Source organism: Grampus griseus (assembly GCF_964374135.1).
Source record: "Grampus griseus genome assembly, chromosome: X".
Taxonomy (NCBI): domain Eukaryota; kingdom Metazoa; phylum Chordata; class Mammalia; order Artiodactyla; family Delphinidae; genus Grampus; species Grampus griseus.
The window spans coordinates 73223808-73246443 of NC_138999.1; the positions used below are offsets into that span (position 1 = coordinate 73223808).

General features: G+C 38.0%; 1 protein-coding gene across 1 annotated transcript in view; it reads right to left on the minus strand.

Annotated features, from left to right (window-relative positions):
- The window catches only part of CHM (CHM Rab escort protein), a 198859-nt gene that overhangs the window by 47935 nt on the left and 128288 nt on the right, over nucleotides 1-22636 (minus strand). Inside the window, exons 10-12 of the mRNA XM_082681443.1 lie at nucleotides 8983-9087; nucleotides 8513-8576; nucleotides 3151-3247 (exon numbers count right to left, since the gene is read on the minus strand). Of these exons, the coding sequence (XP_082537569.1) occupies nucleotides 3151-3247; nucleotides 8513-8576; nucleotides 8983-9087 (266 nt within the window). The remainder of the gene's footprint in view (nucleotides 1-3150; nucleotides 3248-8512; nucleotides 8577-8982; nucleotides 9088-22636) is intronic.

The following is a 22636-nucleotide window of genomic DNA, read 5'->3' on the forward strand; positions in this document are numbered from 1 at the left end:
CTGGGGGCAGACACCAAAAACAATGGGAACTACAAACCTGCAGACTACAAGAAAGAGACCCCAAACACAGTAAGTTAAGCAAAATGAGAAGACAGAGAACTATACAGCAGATGAAGGAGAAACGTAAAAAGCCACCAGACCAAACAAATGAAGAGGAAAAAGACAGTCTACCTGAAAAAGAATTCAGAGTAATGTTAGTAAACATGATCCAAAATCTTGGAAAAAGAATGGAGAAAATACAAGGAACGTTTAACAAGGACCTAGAAGAACTACAGAGCAAACAAACAAGGATGAACAACACCATAAATGAAATTAAAAATTCTCTAGAAGGAATCAATAGCAGAATAACTGAGGCAGAAGACCTGATAAGTGAACTGGAAGATAAACTAGTGGAAAAAATTACCACAGAGCAGAATAAAGAAAAAAGAATGAAAAGAATTGAGGACAGTCTCAGAGACCTATGGGACAACACTAAACGCACCAACATTCAAATTATAGGGGTCTCAAAAGAAGAAAAAGAGAAAAAGAAAGTGTCTGAGAAAATACTGGAAGAAATTATAGTTGAAAACTTTCCTAACATGGGAAAGGAAATAGTCAATCAAGTCCAGGAATTGCAGAGTCCCATACAGGATAAATCCAAGGAGAAACATGCCAAGACACATTATAATCAAAATATCAAAAATTAAATACACAAAAAAAATTAAAAGCAGCAAGGGAAAAGCAACAAATAACATACAAGGGAATCCCCATAAGCTTAACAGCTGATCTTTCATCAGAAACTTTGCAAGCCAGAAGGGAGTGGCAGGACATATTTAAAGTGATGAAAGGGAAAAACCTACAACCAAGATTACTCTACCCAGCAACGATCTCATTCAGATTCAATAGAGAAATCAAAACCTTTACAAACAAGCAAAAGCTAAGAGAATTCAGCACCACCAAACCAGCTCTACAACAAATGCTAAAGGAACTTCTCTAGGCAGGAAACACAAGAGAAGGAAAAGACCTACAAAAACAAACCCAAAATAATTAAGAAAATGGCAATAGGAACATACATATTGATAATTACCTTAAATGTAAATGGATTAAATGATCCAACCAAAAGACACAGACTAGCTGAATGGATACAAACAAGACCCGTATGTAGGCTGTCTACAAGACACCCACTTCAGACCTAGGGACACATACAGACTGAAAGTGACGGGATGGGAAAAGATATTCCATGCAAATGGAAATTTAAAGAAAGCTGGAGTAGCAATTCTAATATCAGACAAAATAGACTTTAAAATAAAGACTATTACAAAAGACACAGAGGACACTACATAATGATCAAGGGATCAATCCAAGAAGAAGATATAACAATTGTAAATATTTCTGCACCCAACATAGGAGCACCTCAATATATAAGGCAAATGCTAACAGGCATAAAAGGGGAAATCAAAAGTAACACAATACTACTAGGGGACTTTAACACCCCACTTTCACCAATGGACAGATCATCCAAATGAAAATAAATAAGGAAACACAAGCTTTAAATGACACATTAAACATGATGGACACTATAAAACCCTTAGAGGAAAATATAGGCAGAACACTCTATGACATAATCACACCAAGATCCTTTTTGACCTACCTCCTAGAGAAATGGAAATAAAAGCAAAAATAAACAAATGGGATCTATGAAACTTAAAAGCTTTTCCACAGCAAAGGAAACCATAAACAAGATGAAAAGACAACCCTCAAAATGGGAGAAAATATTTTCAAATGAAGTAACTGACAAAGGATTAATTTCCAAAATTTACAAGCAGCTCATGTAGCTTAATATCAAAAAAACAAACAACTGAATCACAAAATGGGCAGAAGACCTAAATAAACATTTCTCCAGACAAGATACATGGATTGCCTAAAAACACATGAAAGGATGCTCAACATCACTAATCATTAGAGAAATGCAAATCAAAACTATAGTGAGGTATCACCTCACACTGGTCAGAATGGTCATCATCAAAAAACCTACAAACAATAAATGCTGGAGAGGGTGTGGAGAAAAGGGAACACTCTTGCACTGTTGGTGGGAATGTAAATTGATACAGCCACTATGGAGAAGAGTATGGAAGTTCCTTAAAAAACTACAAATAGAACTACCATACGACCCAGCAATCCCACTACTGGGCATATACCCTGAAAAAAACCATAATTCAAAAAAAGAGTCATGTATCACAATGTTCATTGCAGCACTATTTACAATAGCCAGGACATGGAAGCAACCTAAGTGTCCATCGACAGATGAATGGATAACGAAGATGTGGCACATATATACAATGGAATATTACTCGGCCATAAAAAGAAATGATATTGAGTCCTCTATAGTGAGGTGGATAGACCTAGAGTCTGTCATACAGAGTGAAGGAAGTCAGAAAGAGAAAAACAAATACCATATGCTAACACATATACATGGAATCTAAAAAGAAAAAAACGGTTCTGATGAACTTAGAGGCAGGATCGGAATAAAGATGCAGAAGCAGAGAATGGACTTCAGGGCATAGGGAGGGGGAAGGGTAAGCTGGGACAAAGTGAGAGAGTAGCATTGACATATATACACTACCAAATGTAAAACAGATAGCTACTGGGAAGCAGCCACATAGCACAGGGAGATCAGCTGGGTGCTTTGTGACCACCTAGAGGGGTGGTATAGGGAGGGTGGGAGGGGACACAAGAGGGAGGGGATATGGGGATATATGTATACATATAGCTGATTCACTGATATACAGCAGAAACGAACACAACATTGTAAACAATTATATTCCAATAAAGATGTTACAAAAAAAAAAAAGAAAGAAAGAATTGGAAAGTCACAGAAATCCTTTCACTGGAGAGATTAACAATGGTGCCTGTGAAGATTTAGCCATAGAAATGTTTAGAGGCAAGGGGAAGGTATGAAATGACTTACTGTATGAACATACACTGTTTGAACAAATACTGTAGATTAAAAAAAAAAAAAAAATATATATATATATATATATATATATATATATATATATATATATATACAGCAAAACTCTACTAACACAACCCTGAGAACGGTAACAACAGCTGTCCCCATTTACTTCCTAAACAAACACAAAAGAAAATACCAGACTCTGTTGTGCTTACATGTGCCTTTCATACATGTCATTGTTGAGGAACATAACTCAATGGCCCGAACAGCAAAAGCTCCTGGTTCTTCTGCTGGCACTGTCAAAATGGAAATCTAAAAAGCAGAAACAAAATATCAGACATAGCTGTTAGATCTCATTTTCATTTTTCTATCATTAGAGTGTAATTAACTTCCAAACTGAGTGTCTTTTTTCAAACTCTCATTGATGTTTGAAAAACATTGATCTGGAAGGATTGAATTTTAGAACACAGTTTGAAACATAAAGCATGCACATGTGTCCTAATGTCCAGTTTCTGCATTATTGATATATTTACATATGATATATATATTGCAGTCCTTTAATTTGTAGACAATAAATATTTCAAATATCTTTAATATTTATTAAATCCTTCACTTACTACATATTTTCAAAGGATATGATTAATTACCTCTGAGTTGTATGTACTTCACTGTTTGAAATCAGAGCACATTAAATTAATTTTGATTATTCATATTGGCTAAAAATAGCAGTTATAGAGCACTAAAAATTTAAAATGTTACAAATTGCAAAGAAATTGAAATAAGCAAAGTATATGTCAAAATGTACCAAAGTACAGCTAAACATATACCAAAATGTTTCAAAATGAATGGCTTCCAAGTAATTTAAGGACTCCATTAATATGTAGTATGCTGCCCTAGGCAGCACTCATATGCTATATGGCTTTATATTTAAAAGACTTTAAATAACCATCAGGTCAGTGTTTCTCTACAGAACCAAAAGCTTCAATATTAATTCTCAATTTAATCTTCAATCTGAGGAAACTATATCATTTTATATAGGAAACACTGCCAAAAAGTAAAGCCCCATTTGTACTTTTACCTGTGAGCATTATGCTTAGATTTTTGACTGGCAATGTCACATTGATAGCCTACTGAGGAAATGCCTACAAGTTCTGAAAATAGAAATTATTTTGATAGTCATGACTATCTTACTGTCATTACCTGTATATACATTTTGGGTTTTACAATGTCTCAAAAATTGTGTTCTCCATATTCCTCTTAACTCCTTTTGCTGCTGTCTATGATAAAAAGTGTTGTACTTTAGCATTAAAGAGAGAGGAACCACTAAAACATGGATTTAATGTCATATAATTATCAAATGACTATGACTAAAAACATGTGTATAACTGGAAAGGTATCTTAAGGACTGTATCAACACGTAAGTACTTCTTTTGTTTCCTACAACTATCATCTATATTTTTTTTAAAAAACTGAGATATAATCAGTGACCCCCTACCACAGTGCCTTCTGTCTGAACCCTGAGAATGTAACTGTCTTAAATCTCAGAGAGATTATAACAGCCACCAAAAGATAATTCCTTCAACACTTTAATACCACTTCCATAAAATTTACCTAGACTGACACCTACTCTTTCCTCTAAGTCTCATCATTTTATTTGTGCTTCAAAAATTTAAAAAGGGGGAAAAAAACTCATATAGGAAACAAAAAAAGGCAGGCCAGGTGTACATTTTAGATTGATCTCTCTGATGGCTATATGGAGGATAGATTTATAGGAGACAAGATGAGAAGCAGGGTGACCAGTTAGAAGGAAGAGGTGATGAGTTCCAAAACTGGAGCAGTGAGAATAAGGATCAAGAGGAAAAGCAGACTGGAGCAACTTCTAGGATGTACAGTGACAAGGACCTGGAGGCTCATGAGATTTCAGAGATAGGAGGAAGAAATCGTTGTTGGAAGGATGTAAGTGCTTTCATGGAAGTAGGAAGCGATGGATGAGTAGTTTGGAGAGGGAAGACGGTGAGTTCAGCTCTGAGTATGTTCAGTTTGAGGAGTCCTTGGGACAGATGTCCAGTAGGAAATTTGGCCTGTGGGCCAAAAGTCCTGGGAGATATACAAGTGGAAAGCTGTCACCAACTTTTATGCAGAGTTGGAACCATGAGAGTACATGGAGTCAAACAGCAAGTGTGCAAAGAGTAACAGATATGGTGGGCTGAGCTGAGAACCCCGAGGAAGCCCAATATTTAAGAGGAGGATAGAGCCCACAGAGGAGGCAGAGAGGGAATAGCCAGAGAGTTATGAGGAAAACCAGGAGAACACAGTGTCATGGAAGCCAAAGGAGTAGAGAGTTTCAAGAGAAAGGGAATAATCAACACTGTCAAATATACCAGAAAAGACCTAGTAAACAAAACCCCAAAAACGCCCTGTGGTCTTGACTAGTACAAAGTTATTAATAAACTTACCAAGAGAAACTATGGTAGGAATGTGAGGGTAGAAGCCAGGTTGGTCTAGAAATGAATGAGACGTAAGGAGCTGGAGGCAGCAAGTAGAGATACCATCTCAAAAATATTGACAGGAGCAGGGGAGAGATTGGATACTAGCTACAGATGGGGGCAGACTCAAGGGAGCATTTTTCTGTTTGCCTTATTATTTTAATTTTTGGAACAGAAAATGCTAATACATGTGTATAGGTTGAGGGGAAGGTGCCAATAGTGGGGAGAGGCTAAAAATGTAGGAGAGAGAGCAGGCATACAGGATGGTGTGGGTGCATGTGTGTGTCAAGCGTGCTGGTGAAAGGGCTTGGCCTTGGACAAGGACGGGAGACCCCTCATTAGTCTCTGTGCTGGTGTACATAAGTTGTGGGTGGTCGGGCAGGAGGTCAAAGGGCACTGTGCTTAGTAGGTGTCCTTACTTTTCTCAGCAAAGTGATGGGGGAGAGTGAGAGGGCTAAAGGTGGGTAAAATAGTGAAAAGTTGGACTAGGCTCTGAGGGGAGAGGGCACTGTCTGAGCCAGTGAGGAGCTAACTGGTGGTGGGTACTGAGGGTCCTGCTGGATGAGGTTGGTGCCCCCAACACTGTGGTGGCGCCAGTCTGTCTGGCTGTACTGTTTTCCCAATCAGCCTTAGTGATCCAGGTGTAGATCCCAGCTTCATCCAGGTATGGGACTTTCCTCTGTGGGTGCAGAGGAAGAACATGGCTACACAGGAATTGAAGGTGTTGGAGAAAGAGCAGTTCAGAAGATCCACCGTGTGGTCTAGGACACGGAAAACGAAGAGGGCAGAAGGGAGCTAGTAATCCCGGAGGAAACAGAGGGAACAAGGAATTGGAGGTCTCTTTTAATAGGTCAATGAGTAGGCTGGGTGGGGGTAAGAGAATGAAAAAGCTGGAAGGATCAGAGCAGATTAATGCCACTGTAAACCCATGACCTCCAGATTTAATTGGACCCCTCAACACTGCCCAGCCATCTGACCACGAGACAGGTCACTCTCCACGGTGATTATTTTACACCCTTCCATGAGCTTTGACCCATCCCCACACTCATACCTCCATTCTCAGGAGATAACCTCACCTTGTAATTTAAAAAGTAAATAGAACCCATCAGATGGGAACTCCCAAACCTACAGATTCTCCTGCATTCACCCTCTTATTTCAAAGTGTCTCACATCCCATCTAAGGGCAATGTTTTTTACCTGTTCTCTGAATCCCATCCTCCCCAGCCTTTATCTGGACCTTGCTGCATCAATTATCCTCCTTTTCTCCTGGGAATCTTCAACCTCTCCCTCTCTACTGGCCCCATCCCCATCAGTTGAAATATACTCTAATACAGGGGGCCCCAACCCCCGGGCCACGGATGGGTACCGGTGTCTGTGGCCTGTTAGGAACTGGGCCGCACAGCTGGAGGTGAGCGGCAGGCAAGCGAGTGAAGCTTCATCTGTATTTACAGCCGTTCCCCATTGCTCGCGTTACCGCCTGAGCTCCGCCTCCTATCAAATCAGTGGTGGCAATAGATTCTCATAGGAGCGCGAACCCTATTGTGAACTGCGCATGCGAGGGATCTAGGTTGCACACTCCTTATGAGAATCTAATGCCTGATGATCTGAGGTAGAGCTGAAGCGGTGATGCTAGCACTGGTGAGCGGCTGCAAATACAGATTATCATTAGCAGAGAGGTTTGACTGCACAGAGACCATAATAAATCAATTGCTTGCAAACTCATATCAAAACCCTATCAGTGAGTCGCAAGTGAAAACAAGTTCAGGGCCCCCACTGATTCTGCCATATGGTGAGTTGTATAATTATTTCATTATATATTACAATGTAATAATAATAGAAATAAAGCGCACAATAAATGTAATGCGATTGAATCATCCCAAAACCATCCCCCCCACCCTGGTCCATGGAAAAACTCTTCCACGAAACTGGTCCCTGGTGCCAAAAGTGTTGGGGACCGCTGCTCTAATACTTTAAAGAAATGCCCTCTTCGCTTCCACATCCCGCTGCAGGAATCACTTCTTCCCTCTTACTCTTCCCAGCTTAGCTTCTTCAGAAGCATCTGTTTGCTCTCTTCACTTTTCTGCCTTTGTCATTCTTCGACCCATTCACAAAGCTTATGGTTTACTGGGAGCTACAGACAAGTAAACTAGCAACTACAGGACAGTGTGATGAGTGCTATGATTTTACCACTTCTCGCTCACACCTGTCACACTGTACTGTTGTTGCTATTTATCTGTCTGTATCTGTATCCTCTGGACTGCAAGCTATGAGGGCACAGATGCTATCATGGTCAGCACTATCTCCTCAGAATCCAGCACACTGGCTGGCATGTCGAAGGCACTCATTGTCTGCTGAATGATTAAATGAAAGTATTTGCGCTCACTCGTAAAATTAACATATTTGCTTTATATAATACAAAGCTTCCAACTTAAGGAAATTTCGGAAACTATTTTTAGCAGTAGCATATAGGATAGGTCTGACAGTCACACTTACTAAGTAAGCTGATTTTATCAGTCCTGTAAATTATGGTCAGAAGGAGAAGGGGGCATACTTCTGGAATTTAAGTGTTCAAACTGAGGAAAAACCACAGGTATAAAGACACTTCTAACGAATCAGGAGTTATGAGGAGGAAGGGGGTACCGAAATGAACCATGGTGATGAGGAAATGTCAGAACTGAAAACGTGTGCTGATATTCATTCACACTGGGCCCCTAATGGTGAGCTTACCACCACTGCTGTAGGACTGGTTACCATAAAGCCTTTTCCTCCAAGATTTTTAAATGCTTCTAAATGCTTTTCTTCTCATAGTAATATACTTTCAATTTCATAGAAATAGCTGTAAAAAAAACTACGGTGATTTCAATATTCCTAGAATAAATCTGTTACATAAGATGCAATTATTTGTTCCACTGAAAGGAAATCTTTAAGAAACCAAGATTATTACATAATTGCCATTATGTGTTTTTAAAATGCATTAAATGTATTAGTACATATTGGTTAATATATTTTATTTCACCGATGTTAATTTACACATATTACCATGTAGATTACGTTAGTAACATGCTATTAAAAAGTACAGAACTGGAATTACCTGTTGATCCGAATCTGTTTTTAGTACAGACCTATCCGTAATCAAGACTGCCCTGGAGATCTGCCTATAATGCAGAAAACAGTTAATAAGTGACTCAGATTCCATGGATAAATTTCATTTATATAGCTATACAACCACCAGAAGGCATGTTTCAAAGAACTGTTATGATAAAAGTGTCACCTCTCCAAACCAAGTCAAGTTCTGCTTTAATCTTTTCTTGGCTCATGAAAGGAGGATGTGTGACCTGGAGACAGACCCCAGCTGATGCAAAGGAGTCAACATTAGGCTAGGCTCCTCCACAAAACCAGACCTTATAAGAGAACAGTGGTAACACACTGAATATATCTTTGGTTTGGTATACATTTGCATCTTACTTGAAGAACAGAGTCATTCAGAAGTGTCAGTGTAATCACACAGATGAATTTCCCCGTTTCACCTTCCCTTGCAGAGTGGCTGGAGGGGTGCCTTACCTGTATTGCACATGCGAGCATGTGTTCTCAGAAAAGTAACTGTCTTCCACAAGGAAATGCTTAGAGATTATTCTCTGACCAAACTGATCTATGATTGCTTTACATCTATGAAGAAGATAAGCACAGAGAAATAGTTCTCATTAATGATTACATAATTGAGAAAATGAACATAATCAGCTACCAATCTTGAATCTAAAACTAATGTCTTAAAAGACAAGATTTTTAAATTGCCTACAATTTCACATTTTTGGCACAAAACTTCACTAAACTGCAGAATATACATTCTTATTGCTATTTTGAAGTCTTTTAAACTATAAGATAAGTATAGACTAGAACTTATTTATTTTGAATGCTTAATAATAAGAATAAAGCTAGGACAAGTATTATTCTATAAGCTTTTCTAATGTTTAGGAACATAGAAGCTTTTTCTTTGTTTAGGAAACAGGCTTTTTTTTTTCCTTAACAGATCTAAGAAGAGGGGGAGGAAAAGTTGATTAAATATCTTGTTATATCATTCACAGCCTATAAAAGTCACTAAAGGCTTTTTATTTTTGTTAAGTGTCACTTTCTCTTTTGTTCAAGAATAGCTATCTTGTCCCACGTGTGATAATGTTTTAAACCAAAAAAATGGGATGGAGCTTCTTTTAATATCTGTTTCCACTTTACTCCAAAGGATGATCATATAAAGATTTCTTTCAAGTGCTGTTTCCAAATAAGGAAAACACTTATGCATGGACATTATCAGGTCTCTGTCATCTGATGTGTGTTGGGAAAATGAATCATATAGAACCCTCCACTGACCTTCTTTCAGTGTGTCTAGATAAAAGGATGAAAATTAGAATCCATCTCCTTACAGTGCCACAAGTTATAAATGTACTTTATAGGGCTCATTATCCAAACTAATGGACTAAGGGAAACATCCTTGAAATGGACTTACCAGCACTGACCAAGCCAGTATGCAATATTTCAGGAACTATATGCAAATGCCTGCATGTTTTCTATATCTTTTTATTATGGAAATAGCACAATTTACTTTTGTCACAGCTTTCCTTTCGGGACTAGAATTATTTTATTAGAAATACACTTATGTGTTGCTCCTCATAAAACGCAAGCAAATAATTTCAAACTTATGTCATATTTTAAATATACTGGTATAAATTAAAATATGTTACATCACTCTAAAAATAAGCCAAGTAAGAGCTATTTACCAGGCATAAAGGCATTAACAGTAAAATGACAAATACCCAAGGCCAATTGTGAGAGGAATTTAATGTGTATTTCCTAAAGGCAGATTATGATATGCTGATATTCTTGAATAAATGGCATGCCACTGTCATCAGGATAGACTATGATATCTCGTGATGTTAGATATACATATTTTAAATCAATTAACTACATATTAATGCATGTTATATTACATTAATATTTAGGTGATTTTTTCCCCATCTCACCTTCATCCCACTTCCTTTCTCTTCCCCACTTATGTTTCTATGCATATCTCTTCACATTTCATTAAACTAGAGCTCTCGTTTTATAATACTTAACTACATAAAGTATTTATACCTATTTTCCAAAATAAGTATTTAAAAACTGAAAGGCAAGTTACTCATTCAGTCTCCTGTTTTATTTATTTACTTATTTTTTTAATTAAAAAAAAAATTGGGGGGCTGTGCCGCGAGGCTTGTGGGATCTTAGTTTCCTGACCAGGGATCGAACCTGGGCCCTGGCAGTGAAAGTACCGAGCCCTAACCACTGGACCACCAGGGAATTCTCTCATTCTCTTGTTTAAGACATTCATATATAATTTAAAACACAAGGTACTTTGGCGAGGGAAAAGAGAAATCTGCTGATCCATCATGAAGCATTGATCCTTATTTGTCCTGGAAACACTGACAAGCCTTTTTCTTACCTTTAACTCAGAGACTATACAAAGTCAAGAGGGAATAATCTGGGCAGAAAAAAGAGAGTGTAAAAATCTTCTATATCTTGATAGGGATTTGGGTTATACAGATTTATCATCTGTCAGCACTCAGGTAATGAACACTTAAGATTTCGGCACTTTAGGGACTTTCTTGGTGATCCAGTGGCTAAGACACTCCCAATGCAGGGGGCCCGGGTTCAATCTCTGGTCAGAGAACTAGACGCTACCTGCATGCCACAACTAAAGAGCCCACATGCAGCAGTGAAGATCCTGCGTGCCACAACCAAGACCCAGCACAGCCTAAATAAATATTTAAAAAAAAAGATTTTTGCACTTTATCATATGTAAATATTATATCAGAAGAAAAAGCTGTAAACAAATATTAAACTCTAGTTAATGATATGTGTACTGAAGTGTTTAGGGTGAATTGTACTGATACCCGGAATTTACTGTGAAATGCTTAAAAACGGTGAATAGATGAACAGAGGGATGAATATTTGTGTAGACATATGATTAAGCAAGCATATTAAAATGTTAACTGCAGAATCTAGGTGGTGGATATATAGGTGATCATCTTGAAATTCTTTCAACATTGGCGCAGAGTTGAAAATTTTCACCATAAAATGTTGGAATCAAATTGAGAGAGGGAGCGATATTAGTACAAATCTTGGACTCCAGTCTAAGTCTTTGCAAAGGGCTCCCATTTAAATAAACCACACAACTAAACCTTGCCCTCAAGCTTGTGGAGAGCTCCTTGCTTGTAGGCTTCCAAACACTAATGGGGCTGCTTTGGTGGTAGCTACACCTTTGGTGACAGGCAGACATTGGTTTCAGAAATTACGGTATTAGAACTACTGAGGACCACTCAAGAGGGAAGGATGGGTGCATGGAGATTGGGGAGCTCAACTATGCAAGCACAATATGCCAATAAATGTGCCTCTTTATGCTGAAGCTTCTGGATGAAACAGTGATTCTTAGAGTAGAAGGAGGAGAAGGAAGTAAATCAGAATCACACCTGGGGGACTTTTTCAAATTATAAGTACCCCTGGAGATTCTGATAAGCTCCCAAATCCCAAGGAAGACTCACCATGTAGTGTGCCACAGTACTGTTGTATCTTTACGCTGTGCTAGGTGGAGAAAAGTCAAGAGCTATTGCTACAGAAAAAAATATTGATTTCTGCAGAAATTGAGGTGATGGTCACATATGCCTAGTCAGTCTGGTAGATGATAATACAACTTACCTGACAGTCTCACGCTAAAGTACTAAGGCTCTAGGCCTGAGCAAAGCTGTTCAAACCAAAATACATTTAAGTAAGTGATAAGATTTGTTTTCCGCTCAGATACTTACTTACTGTCATATATTAGGCCTAATTGGGAGAACAATGAGTAAAGGAATATTAATTTGGTACCTAGACTTAGACTTTGTATTACAAAGATTAATATAAAAATTATGACATTCAAGTAATGAAAAACAACAAAATGAAACAGTGCTGCCAGAGACATTAAAATACCCCCTTGTCCACCCCTCCCACATGAACCTGAGGAAGCCATTAAAGATTAACAACATTCTGGATTTAGTTGAGGGCCTTGCTGAGCCTCATAAATAGTAAATTGAGGAGGAACATGATAGGAATTTCCAGTTACACGGACACAATGACCAAGCTGATCATAAGAATCACTGAAGCCAGACAGAACATTTCTAGAGCTGAGCTTTCTAAATCAACAAATCACAACGGTTATTCAGTTCTTGGTTCAATGACATGAGGACATAAAGAGCAAAATGATGATAAGGAAGAAAACAATCAGCAAGATGAAAACTCTTTATCTGGAATTTGGCCCAGAAGATAAAAATAACATTAAAACAGGTATCCATTCTCTATAATCTTCAGAATTAATATCCCAACTGTTTTTATGATAAGGAATACATAAATCACATATGAAATCATGAAAAGGAAAATATATTAATTAAGGAAATTAGAAGATTCCCAGTAATTGAAGGAAACAAGATAATTCCCCCTACTCACTATGCCCTTCCATACTTTCTCAAACACTTTAGTTCAAATGCCACCTCTTCGATGAAACCATTCCAAAATGCCTATTACTCATTTTTCTTGGGTAAAAATCTACTCCAATAGTCTCAAACATGATTATAATTCCAAACCTATGGTTCTCTGTTGTAATCAATCCCAAGCTCTGTATCCATATTTTTAACTGTCTATTACCTATTTTTTCTGGATAGGTAATAGACAGTTAAATCATGGCTCCTCACATGTTCCCCCACTTGGAATCCCAGTCTCAGTTAATGGCATGACCAGCAGTTATAGAGTTTCCCTAGCTCAAAATCTCTCTTCCCACATCTAATCTGCTACTCAAAACTAGCCCCTTTTCTCCATCTCCACTGACACTGCCCTAGATTTTTGTTAAGTCTAATAAGACATTGGACTGCTAACACATTGGTAGCTTATTTGTTTGACATAGTGTGTGGCATAACAACCATGTGCCAAGCACTGTTCTAAGAGGTGAAAGCTTGGGGGGGAGGGGCAGAGTATCAGGGAATGCTCTTTGGAGGAAGTGATATATTAGCTGCTTTTGAAGCAGTTAAAACCAGTTAAAACAAGCAAATAAGAAGAACATTTCAGCAGAAGGGCAGCATCTGCAGGGGTACAGAGGCAAGTAAGAGAAGTACAGGGAGGGAACCACAAGCAGTTCAGTGTTACTGACAATAAAATGGAAGCAGAGAGAGAAGAGATGAGCTGAGAGAGGCAGGCAAAGGTCAGACCCCAGAGTCTCATGTGTCATGTAAAAGGGTCTCAGACTTCATTCTGAAGTGATATAAAGTCACTGAAACTTTTTACATAGGGAGGGACAAAGCCAGATCTGCATACTGAACAGATCTCAATGTGTAATTATCTTACTAATTTATTTGTTCCTTAATGTCCCCCAGTAGACTCTAAGCTCCACAAGAACAAAGACCATGATTGTCTTGTTCTGTGCTGTATCTCCAGTGCCTGGCACGCAGATAACAACTGTTCATGGATGACTGAATAGATGGATGGATGATGGAAGTATTCCATGTACATGAATAGTGCAGAGACAGAAACAAAGATATAGAATCTCTGATTTAGCAGGTAAAGAATCTCTTTCCATCACAGTGCTTCTTCCAAATCACTTTCAATCACAGAACTTGTTAAAGTTCACTCATCTAGTAAGTGGGGAAGCCAGGGTACAGATCCAGGCCTACCTGACCTTAGAGCTTGTAATCTTTGTACACAAGGGCAAGATTCATGTTTTATTTATCTCTTTATCCCCATAGAAACTAGCATGTGGGTTGGTGGAGGTTAAATATCTAGAATATTACCACTATCATTTTGCAAATAGGACATACTAAAATCAGAAATTCAGCAATTTTCCTACAATGACAAATGGTATTAAGAATCAGTCACCTCACGCTTGGTCTAACATACTATTCATTACTAATTTCCAAGTACCTGGGAAAGGTAGAGTTATTCCTGACATCAGAGAAAAAGATATCTCAAGAAATAGTAATAGCAGGAAATCTAGTAAGTGAGACAGTTGAAGTTCACAAGAACACTAGCTGAAGTAATTAGATTCAGACTACTGGTTACAGACATGTCTGGTCCAAGGTCATCCATACCCTACCCTAATATCAAATACTACACTGCTAAATGGCCAAATCTAATGTACAGGAGTTTTACATGGTCAGCACTGCTGCAAAGAAAAAGAAAGCTGCTCAACAAGAGCATTCAGTGTCTCCAGAAACAGTCAACAGAGGGGTTCAGTATTAGAACTTAATGAGAGGGTAGAGAAAAGAACTACTGATATCCATGTCCTCTAAAAATTAGTAAAGCAGAGTCAATGGATAATATAGCCAAGAGAGCACAGTCAATGTAGATCTCAGGAGAGCAAATTAAACAAAAATGAAAAATAAGACAACACAAGTTTTTCTTATGAAAAAGAAATACTTTGAAGACCAGGTTCAAGATGGCGGAGGAGAAGGATGTGTTCTCACTCCTTCTTGAGAGACCACCAGAATCACGACTAACTGCTGAACAATCATCGACAGGAAGACACTGGAACTCACCATAAAGGATACCCCACATCCAAAGACAAAGGAGAAGCCACAGTGAGATGGTAGAGGGGCGCAATCACAATAAAATCAAATCCCATAACTGCTGGGTGGGTGACTCACAAACTGGAGAACACTTATATCACAGAAGTCCACCTACTGGAGTGAAGGTTCTGAGTCCCACATAAGGCTTCCCAACCTGGGGGTCCGGCAAAGGGAGGAGGAATTCCTAGAGAATCAGAATTTGAAGGCTAGCAGGATTTGATTGCAGGACTTTGACAGGACTGGGGGAAACAGAGACTCCATTCTTGGAAGGCACACACAAAGTAGTGTGTGCATCGGGACCCAGAGGAAGGAGCAGTGACCCCATAGGAGACTGAACCAGACCTATCTGCTAGTGTTGGAGGGTCTTCTGCAGAGGCAGGGGGTGGCTGTGTCTCACTGAGAGGACAAAGACACTGGCAGCAGAAGTTCTGGGAAGTACTTATTGGCGTGAGCCCTCCCAGAGTCCACCATTAGCCCCACCAAAGAGCCTGGGTAGGCTCCAGTGTTGGGTCCTCTCAGGCCAAACAGCCAACAGGGAGGGAACCCAGCCCCACCCAACAGCAGACAAGTGGATTAAAGTTTTACTGACCTCTGCCCACCAGAGCAACAGCCAGCTCTACCCACCACCAGTCCCTCCCATCAGGAAACTTGCACAAGCCTCTCAGACACTCTCATCCACCAGAGGGCAGACAGCAGAAGCAAGAAGAATTACAATCCTGAAGCCTGTGGACCAAAAACCACATTCACAGAAAGATAGACAAGATGAAAAGGCAGAGGGCTATGCACCAGATGAAGGAAAAAGATAAAACCCCAGAAAAACAACTAAACGAAGTGGAGATAGGCAACCTTCCAGAAAAATAATTCAGAAAAATGATAGTGAAGATGACCCAGGACCTCGGAAAAAGAATGGAAGCAAAGATCGAGAAGGTGCAAGAAATGTTTAACAAAAACCTAGAAGAATTAAAGAACAAACAAACAGAGATGAACAATACAATAACTGCAATGAAAAAAACACTAGAAGGAATCACTAGCAGAATAACTGAGGCAGAAGAATGGATAAGTGACATGGAAGACAGAATGGTGGAATTCACTGCTGTGGAACAGAAAAAAGAAAAAAGAATGAAAAGAAATGAAGACAGTCTAAGAGACCTCTGGGACAACATTAAACACAACAACATTCGCATTACAGGTGTCCCAGAAGGAGAAGAGAGAGAGAAAGGACCCGAGAAAATATGTGAAGAGATTATAGTTGAAAACTTCCCTGACATGGGAAAAGAAATAGCCACCAAAGTACAGGAAGTGCAGAAAGTCCCAAACAGGATAAACCCAAGGAGAAACACGCTGAGACACATAGTAATCAAATTGGCAAAAATTAAAGACAAATAAAAATTACTGAAAGCAGCAAGGGAAAAAGGACAAATAACATACAAGGGAACTCCCATAAGGTTAACAGCAGATTTCTCAGCAGAAACTCTACAAGCCAGAAGGGAGTGGCATGACATATTTAAAGTGATGAAAGAGAAGAACCTACAACCAAGATTACTCTACCCGGCAGGGATCTCATTCAGATTTGGAGAAATCAAAAGCTTTACAGACAAGCAAAAACAAAGAGAATTCAGCACCACCAAACCAGCTCTACAAAAAATGCTGAAGGAACTTCTCTAAGTGGGAAACACAACAGAAGAAAAGGACCTACAAAAACAAACCCAAAACAATTAAGAAAATGGTAATAGGAAAATACATATTGATAATTACCTTAAATATGAATGGATTAGATGCTCCAACCAAAAGACACAGGCTCGCTGAATGGATACAAAAACAAGACCCATATATATGCTATCTACAAGAGACCCACTTCAGACCTAGGGACACATACAGCTTGAAAGTGAGGGGATGGAAAAAGATTTTCCATGCAAATGGAAACCAAATGAAAGCTGGAGTAGCTATACTCATATCAGATAAAATAAACTTTAAAATAAAGAATGGTACAAGAGACAAGGAAGGACACTACATAATGATTAAGGGATCAATCCAGGAAGAAGATAAAACAATTATAAATATATATGCACCCAACACAGGAGCACCTCAATACACAATGCAAATGCTAACAGCTAAAAAAGAGGAAATCAACAGTAACACAATAATAGTGGGGGACTTTAACACCTCACTTACACCAATGGACATTATCCAAACAGAAATTTAATAAGGAAACACAAGCTTTAAGTGACATGACAGACCACACAGATTTACTTGATATTTATAGGACATTCCATCCAAAAACAGCAGATGACACTTTCTTCTCAAGTACGCATGGAACATTCTCCAGGATAGATCACATCTTGGGTCACAAATCAAGCATCAGTAAATTTAAGAAAATTGAAATCATATCAAGCATCTTTTCTGACCACAACGCTATGAGATTAGAAATCAATTACAGGGAAAAATACGTAAAAAACACAAACACACGGAGGCTAAACAATACGTTACTAAATAACCGGGAGATCACTGAATCAAAGTGGAAATCAAAAAATACCTAGAGACAAATGACAATGAAAACACGATGATCCAAAACCTATGGGATGCAGCAAAAGCAGTTCTAAGAGGGATGTCTACAGCAATAGAAGCCTAACTCAAGAAACAAGAAAAATCTCAAATAAACAATCTAACCTTACACATAAAGGAACTAAAGAAAGAAGAACAAACAAAACCCAAAGTTAGCAGAAGGAAAGAATTCATAAAGAGCAGAGCAGAAATAAATGAAATAGAAACAAAGAAAACAATAGCAAAGATCAATAAAACTAAAAGCTGGTTCTTTGAGAAGATAAACAAAATTGATAAACCATTAGCCAGACTCATCAAGAAAAAGAGGGAGAGGACTCAAATCAATAACATTAGAAATGATAAAGGAGAAGTTACAACAGACATTGCACAAATACAAAGCATCCTAAGAGACTACAACAAGCAACTCTATGCTAATAAAATGGACAACCTGGAAGAAATGGCCAAATTCTTAGAAAGGTATAACCTTCCAAGACTGAACCAGGAAGTAATAGAAAATATAAGCAGACCAATCACAAGTAATGAAATTGAAACTGTGATTAAAATCTTCCAACAAACAAAAGTCCAGGACCAGATGGCTCCACAGGTGAATTCTACCAAACATTTAGAGAAGAGCACACACCCATCCTTCTCAAACTCTTCCAAAAAATTGCAGAAGAAGGAAGACTCCCAAATTCATCCTATGGGGCCACCACACCCTGATACCAAAACCAGACAAAGATACTACAGAAAAAAAAATTACAGACTAATATCACTGATGAATATAGATGCAAAAATTCTCAACAAAATACTAGCAAACAAATCCAACAACACATTAAAAGGACCATACATCATGATCAAGTGGGATTTATCCAAGGGATGCAAGGATTCTTCAATATACACAAATCAATCAATGTGATACACCATATTAACAAATTGAAGAAGAAAAACCATATGATCATCTCAATAGATGCAGAAAAAGCTTTCAACAAAATTCAACACCCATTTATGATAAAAACTCTCCAGAAAGTGGGCCTAGAGGAAACCTACCTCAACATAATAAAGACCATATACATCAAACCCACAGCAAACATCATTCTCAATGATGAAAAACTGAAAAGCATTTCCTCTAAGATCAGGAACAAGACAAGGATGTCCACTCTCGCCACTATTATTCAACATAGTTTTGGAAGTCCTAGCTATGGCAGTAAGAGAAGAAAATGAAATAAAAGGAATCCAAATTGGAAAAGAAGAAGTAAAACTGTCACTGTTTACCCATGACATGATACTATACATAGAGAATACTAACGATGCCACCAGAAAACTACTAGAGCTAATCAATGAATTTGGTAAAGTAGCAGGATACAAAATTAATGCATAGAAATCTCTTGCATTCCTATACACTAATGATGAAAAATCTGAAAGAGAAATCAAGGAAACACTCCCATTTACCATTACAACAAAAAGAATAAAATACCTAGGAACAAACCTACCTAGGGAGACAAAAGACCTGTATGCAGAAAACTATAAGACACTGATGAAAGAAATTAAAGATAATACAAACAGATGGAGAGATATCCCATGTTCTTGGATTGGAAGAATGAATATTGTGAAAATGACTATACTACCCAAAGCAATCTACAGATTCAATGCAATCCCTATCAAATTCCCAATGGCATTTTTTACAGAACTAGAACAAAAATCTTAAAATTTGTATGGAGACACAAAAGACCCCGAATAGCCAAAGCAGTCTTGAGGGAAAAAAACGGAGGTGGAAGAATCAGACTCCCTGACTTCAGACTATACTACAAAGCTACAGTAATCAAGACAATATGGTACTGGCACAAAAAAAGAAATATAGATCAATGGAACAGGATAGACAGCCCAGAGATAAACCCATGCACCTATGGTCAACTAATCTATGACAAAGGAGGCAAGGATATGCAATGGAGAAAAGCCAGTCTCTTCAATAATTGGTGCTGGGAAAACTGGACAGCTACATGTAAAAGAATGAAATTAGAACACTCCCTAACACCATAAACAAAAATAAACTCAAAATGGATTAGAGACCTAAATGTAAGACCAGACACTATAAAACTCTTAGAGGAAAACATAGGAAGAGCACTCTTTGACATAAATCATAGCAAGATCTCTTTTGATCCATCTCCTAGAGTAATGGAAATAAAAACAAAAATAAACAAATGGGACCTAATGAAACTTCAAAGCTTTTGCAAAGCAAAGGAAACTACAAACAAGACAAAAAGACAACCCTCAGAATGGGAGAAAATACCTGCAAATGAATCAACGGACAAAGGATTAATCTCCAAAATATATAAACAGCTCATGCAGCTCAATATTAAAAAAAACAAACAACCCAACCAAAAAATGGGCAGAAGACCTAAACAGACATTTCTCCAAAGAAGACATACAGATGGCCAAGAAGCATATGAAAAGCTCCTCAACATTACTAATTATTAGAGAAATGAAAATCAAAACTACAATGAGGTATCACCTCACACCAGTTAGAATGGGCATCATCAGAAAATCTACAAACGACAAATGCTGGAGAGGGTGTGGAGAAAAGGGAACCTCTTGCACTGTTGGTGGGAATGTAAATTGATACAGCCACTATGGAGAACAGTATGGTGGTTCCCTAAAAAACTAAAAATAGAACTACCATACAACCCAGCAATCCCACTACTGGGCATATACCCTGAGAAGACCATAATTCATAAAGACACATACACCACAATGTTCGCTGCAGCACTATTAACAATAGCCAGGTCATGGAAGCAACCTAAATGCCCATCAACAGATGAATGGATAAAGAAGATGTGGTACATATATATACAATGGAATATTACTCAGCCATAAAAAGGAACGAAATTGGGTCATTTGTAGAGACGTGGATGAATCTAGAGACTGTCATACAGAGTGAAGTATGTCAGAAAGAGAAAAACAAATATTGTATATTAATGCATACATGTGGAACCTAGAAAAATGGTACAGATGAACTGGTTGGCAGGGCAGAAATTTAGACACAGATGTAGAGAACAAACTTATGTACACCAAGGGGGGAAAGCGGCAGGTGGTGGTGGTGGTGGTGGTGTGATGAACTGGGAGATTGGGATTGACATATAAACACTAATGTGTATAAAATGGATAACTAAAAAGAACCTGCTGTATAAAAAAATAAATAAAATAACATTCAAAAATTTAAAAGAATAAATAAACCTTGATCTTTGGGGAAAAAATGAAAAATAAGATCTAGCTGAAAATAAGCATGCATTTAGTTACATATTCCATATTTCTCCTCTCAACATTGGTATGATACTTTGATGTGTAATCACCACGCTAAACTCAATGCTATGATCATTTATGCTTCTATCAGGTTTCCTCAGTGAAAGGTGAAAAGAAAAGCACAAAAGAGGCTATCATCAGTTTTTAATCTTCGTTCATTCATTTAACACAAAGCTACTGCGTATAATGGGTGATCGGAACCTGCCTTGGTTCTGGAGATAAAGAAGTGAGACCCTGACTTTTTTTAGGGGGAATTTACAATCATAAAAGGGGACCTGAGTTGGGGGGCTGGGTTCTGATCTAGTCTGTGGGATCAGGAAATAAACTTAGACCTTAGACCTGAAGCATGGTTAGCTCTTAACTACACCGAAGAGTAAAGGGGATGTCAAGTGTTCCTTATAGGAAAATTGGGGAAAAAAAGGCAATCTAAAACCATAAGGAGACAAATACAAACATCTGCAGATTCCTTGATTAATACGCCAATTACACTTAGAATAAACAATTAGTCAACCTGGATTGCTTAAAAAGAAATGTATGCTGGATATGCCCAAATATAAACTCAAGTTTTTCCCCTCAAAAAATTATCCCTCACTTTATATTCAAGTCCTAACAAAACATCTCCTATTACTGGTAGGTCTCTCAATTATTTGATTTTGAATGACAAAATAGTATTTGGGAAAGATACATTAGCCTGAGTCAACTTCAATCAATGCTAGCTTTAGATGTTTATAGAGACTCTTTGAGTTGACAGAATGGATATTTTAAAGAAGCAAAATTTCATAATTACTAGCAAAGATATGAATTTACAATTTTGAAGTACTGGTTGTCTCTTAAAAGAAACCTTTTAAAGATCCCATACACAATTTAGTATAGTGAGAATACTGTAGATATCATGAATATTATAAATGCAGGTCAAAGTTTTAACTGTCCCACTATTAAGGAATTAAATAGTTATGGCTTGGAATAAGTTTTCCAGCATGAGAATCATATGCAGAATACAAAATGGCTGTATCTTAACCACCCCAAGATGGACAAGAAAAAGATATTCACTGGAAAACTGAGGTTCTAGTAAAATAATAATAAATAGCATAAGTAGACATCTTGCTATTTCATTTACATTCATTAAAGTAGACACATACAAGTTGTTTGAACATTTTTTTCAATTTCTCACTGGGATTGAAGATAACCCAGTATGTGAGAATGGACTACATTTGGGCATATAAAACATCTTAAAATAACTTACTTCTAAGTGTTAAGGAGAAACTAAGTACTTTCAGTAACTCAACTGAAGCATGTCATAGCTGGAGGAGACTCGAAAACTACTGCAGAGTCCATCTAACTCATCTTGCAGATAAGGGAACTGGCCCAGAGAAAACTGACTTGTGTCCACCGTCACTCATGGCAGTGACAGAGTTCCATGTCTTCTTTCACTCCAGGGTTACCTGACCATTGCATGCCTTCAGAGTCATTAGAGAATAACTGTTATGTTTGAGGTCCTTCTACAAAGATGTAAAAGAAATGAATTAAGACCTAGAGTCCCCAGTCCATCATGGAACATAGTACCACTGGCTAAATCCTGAACTTTACCTTACAGATCAGTATTTTTTAGTGTCATCTAAGGAGAACCTACATTATATTCATTTGGGGGTGTTCCTTAAAACTGCAAATTCCCTGGCTCCACTCTAAGCACATTATCCAATTTCACTCTCTCAGCGTGAGGCACAGAAATGTGTATTTTTTTTTAACAAGTTTACCTAGTGATT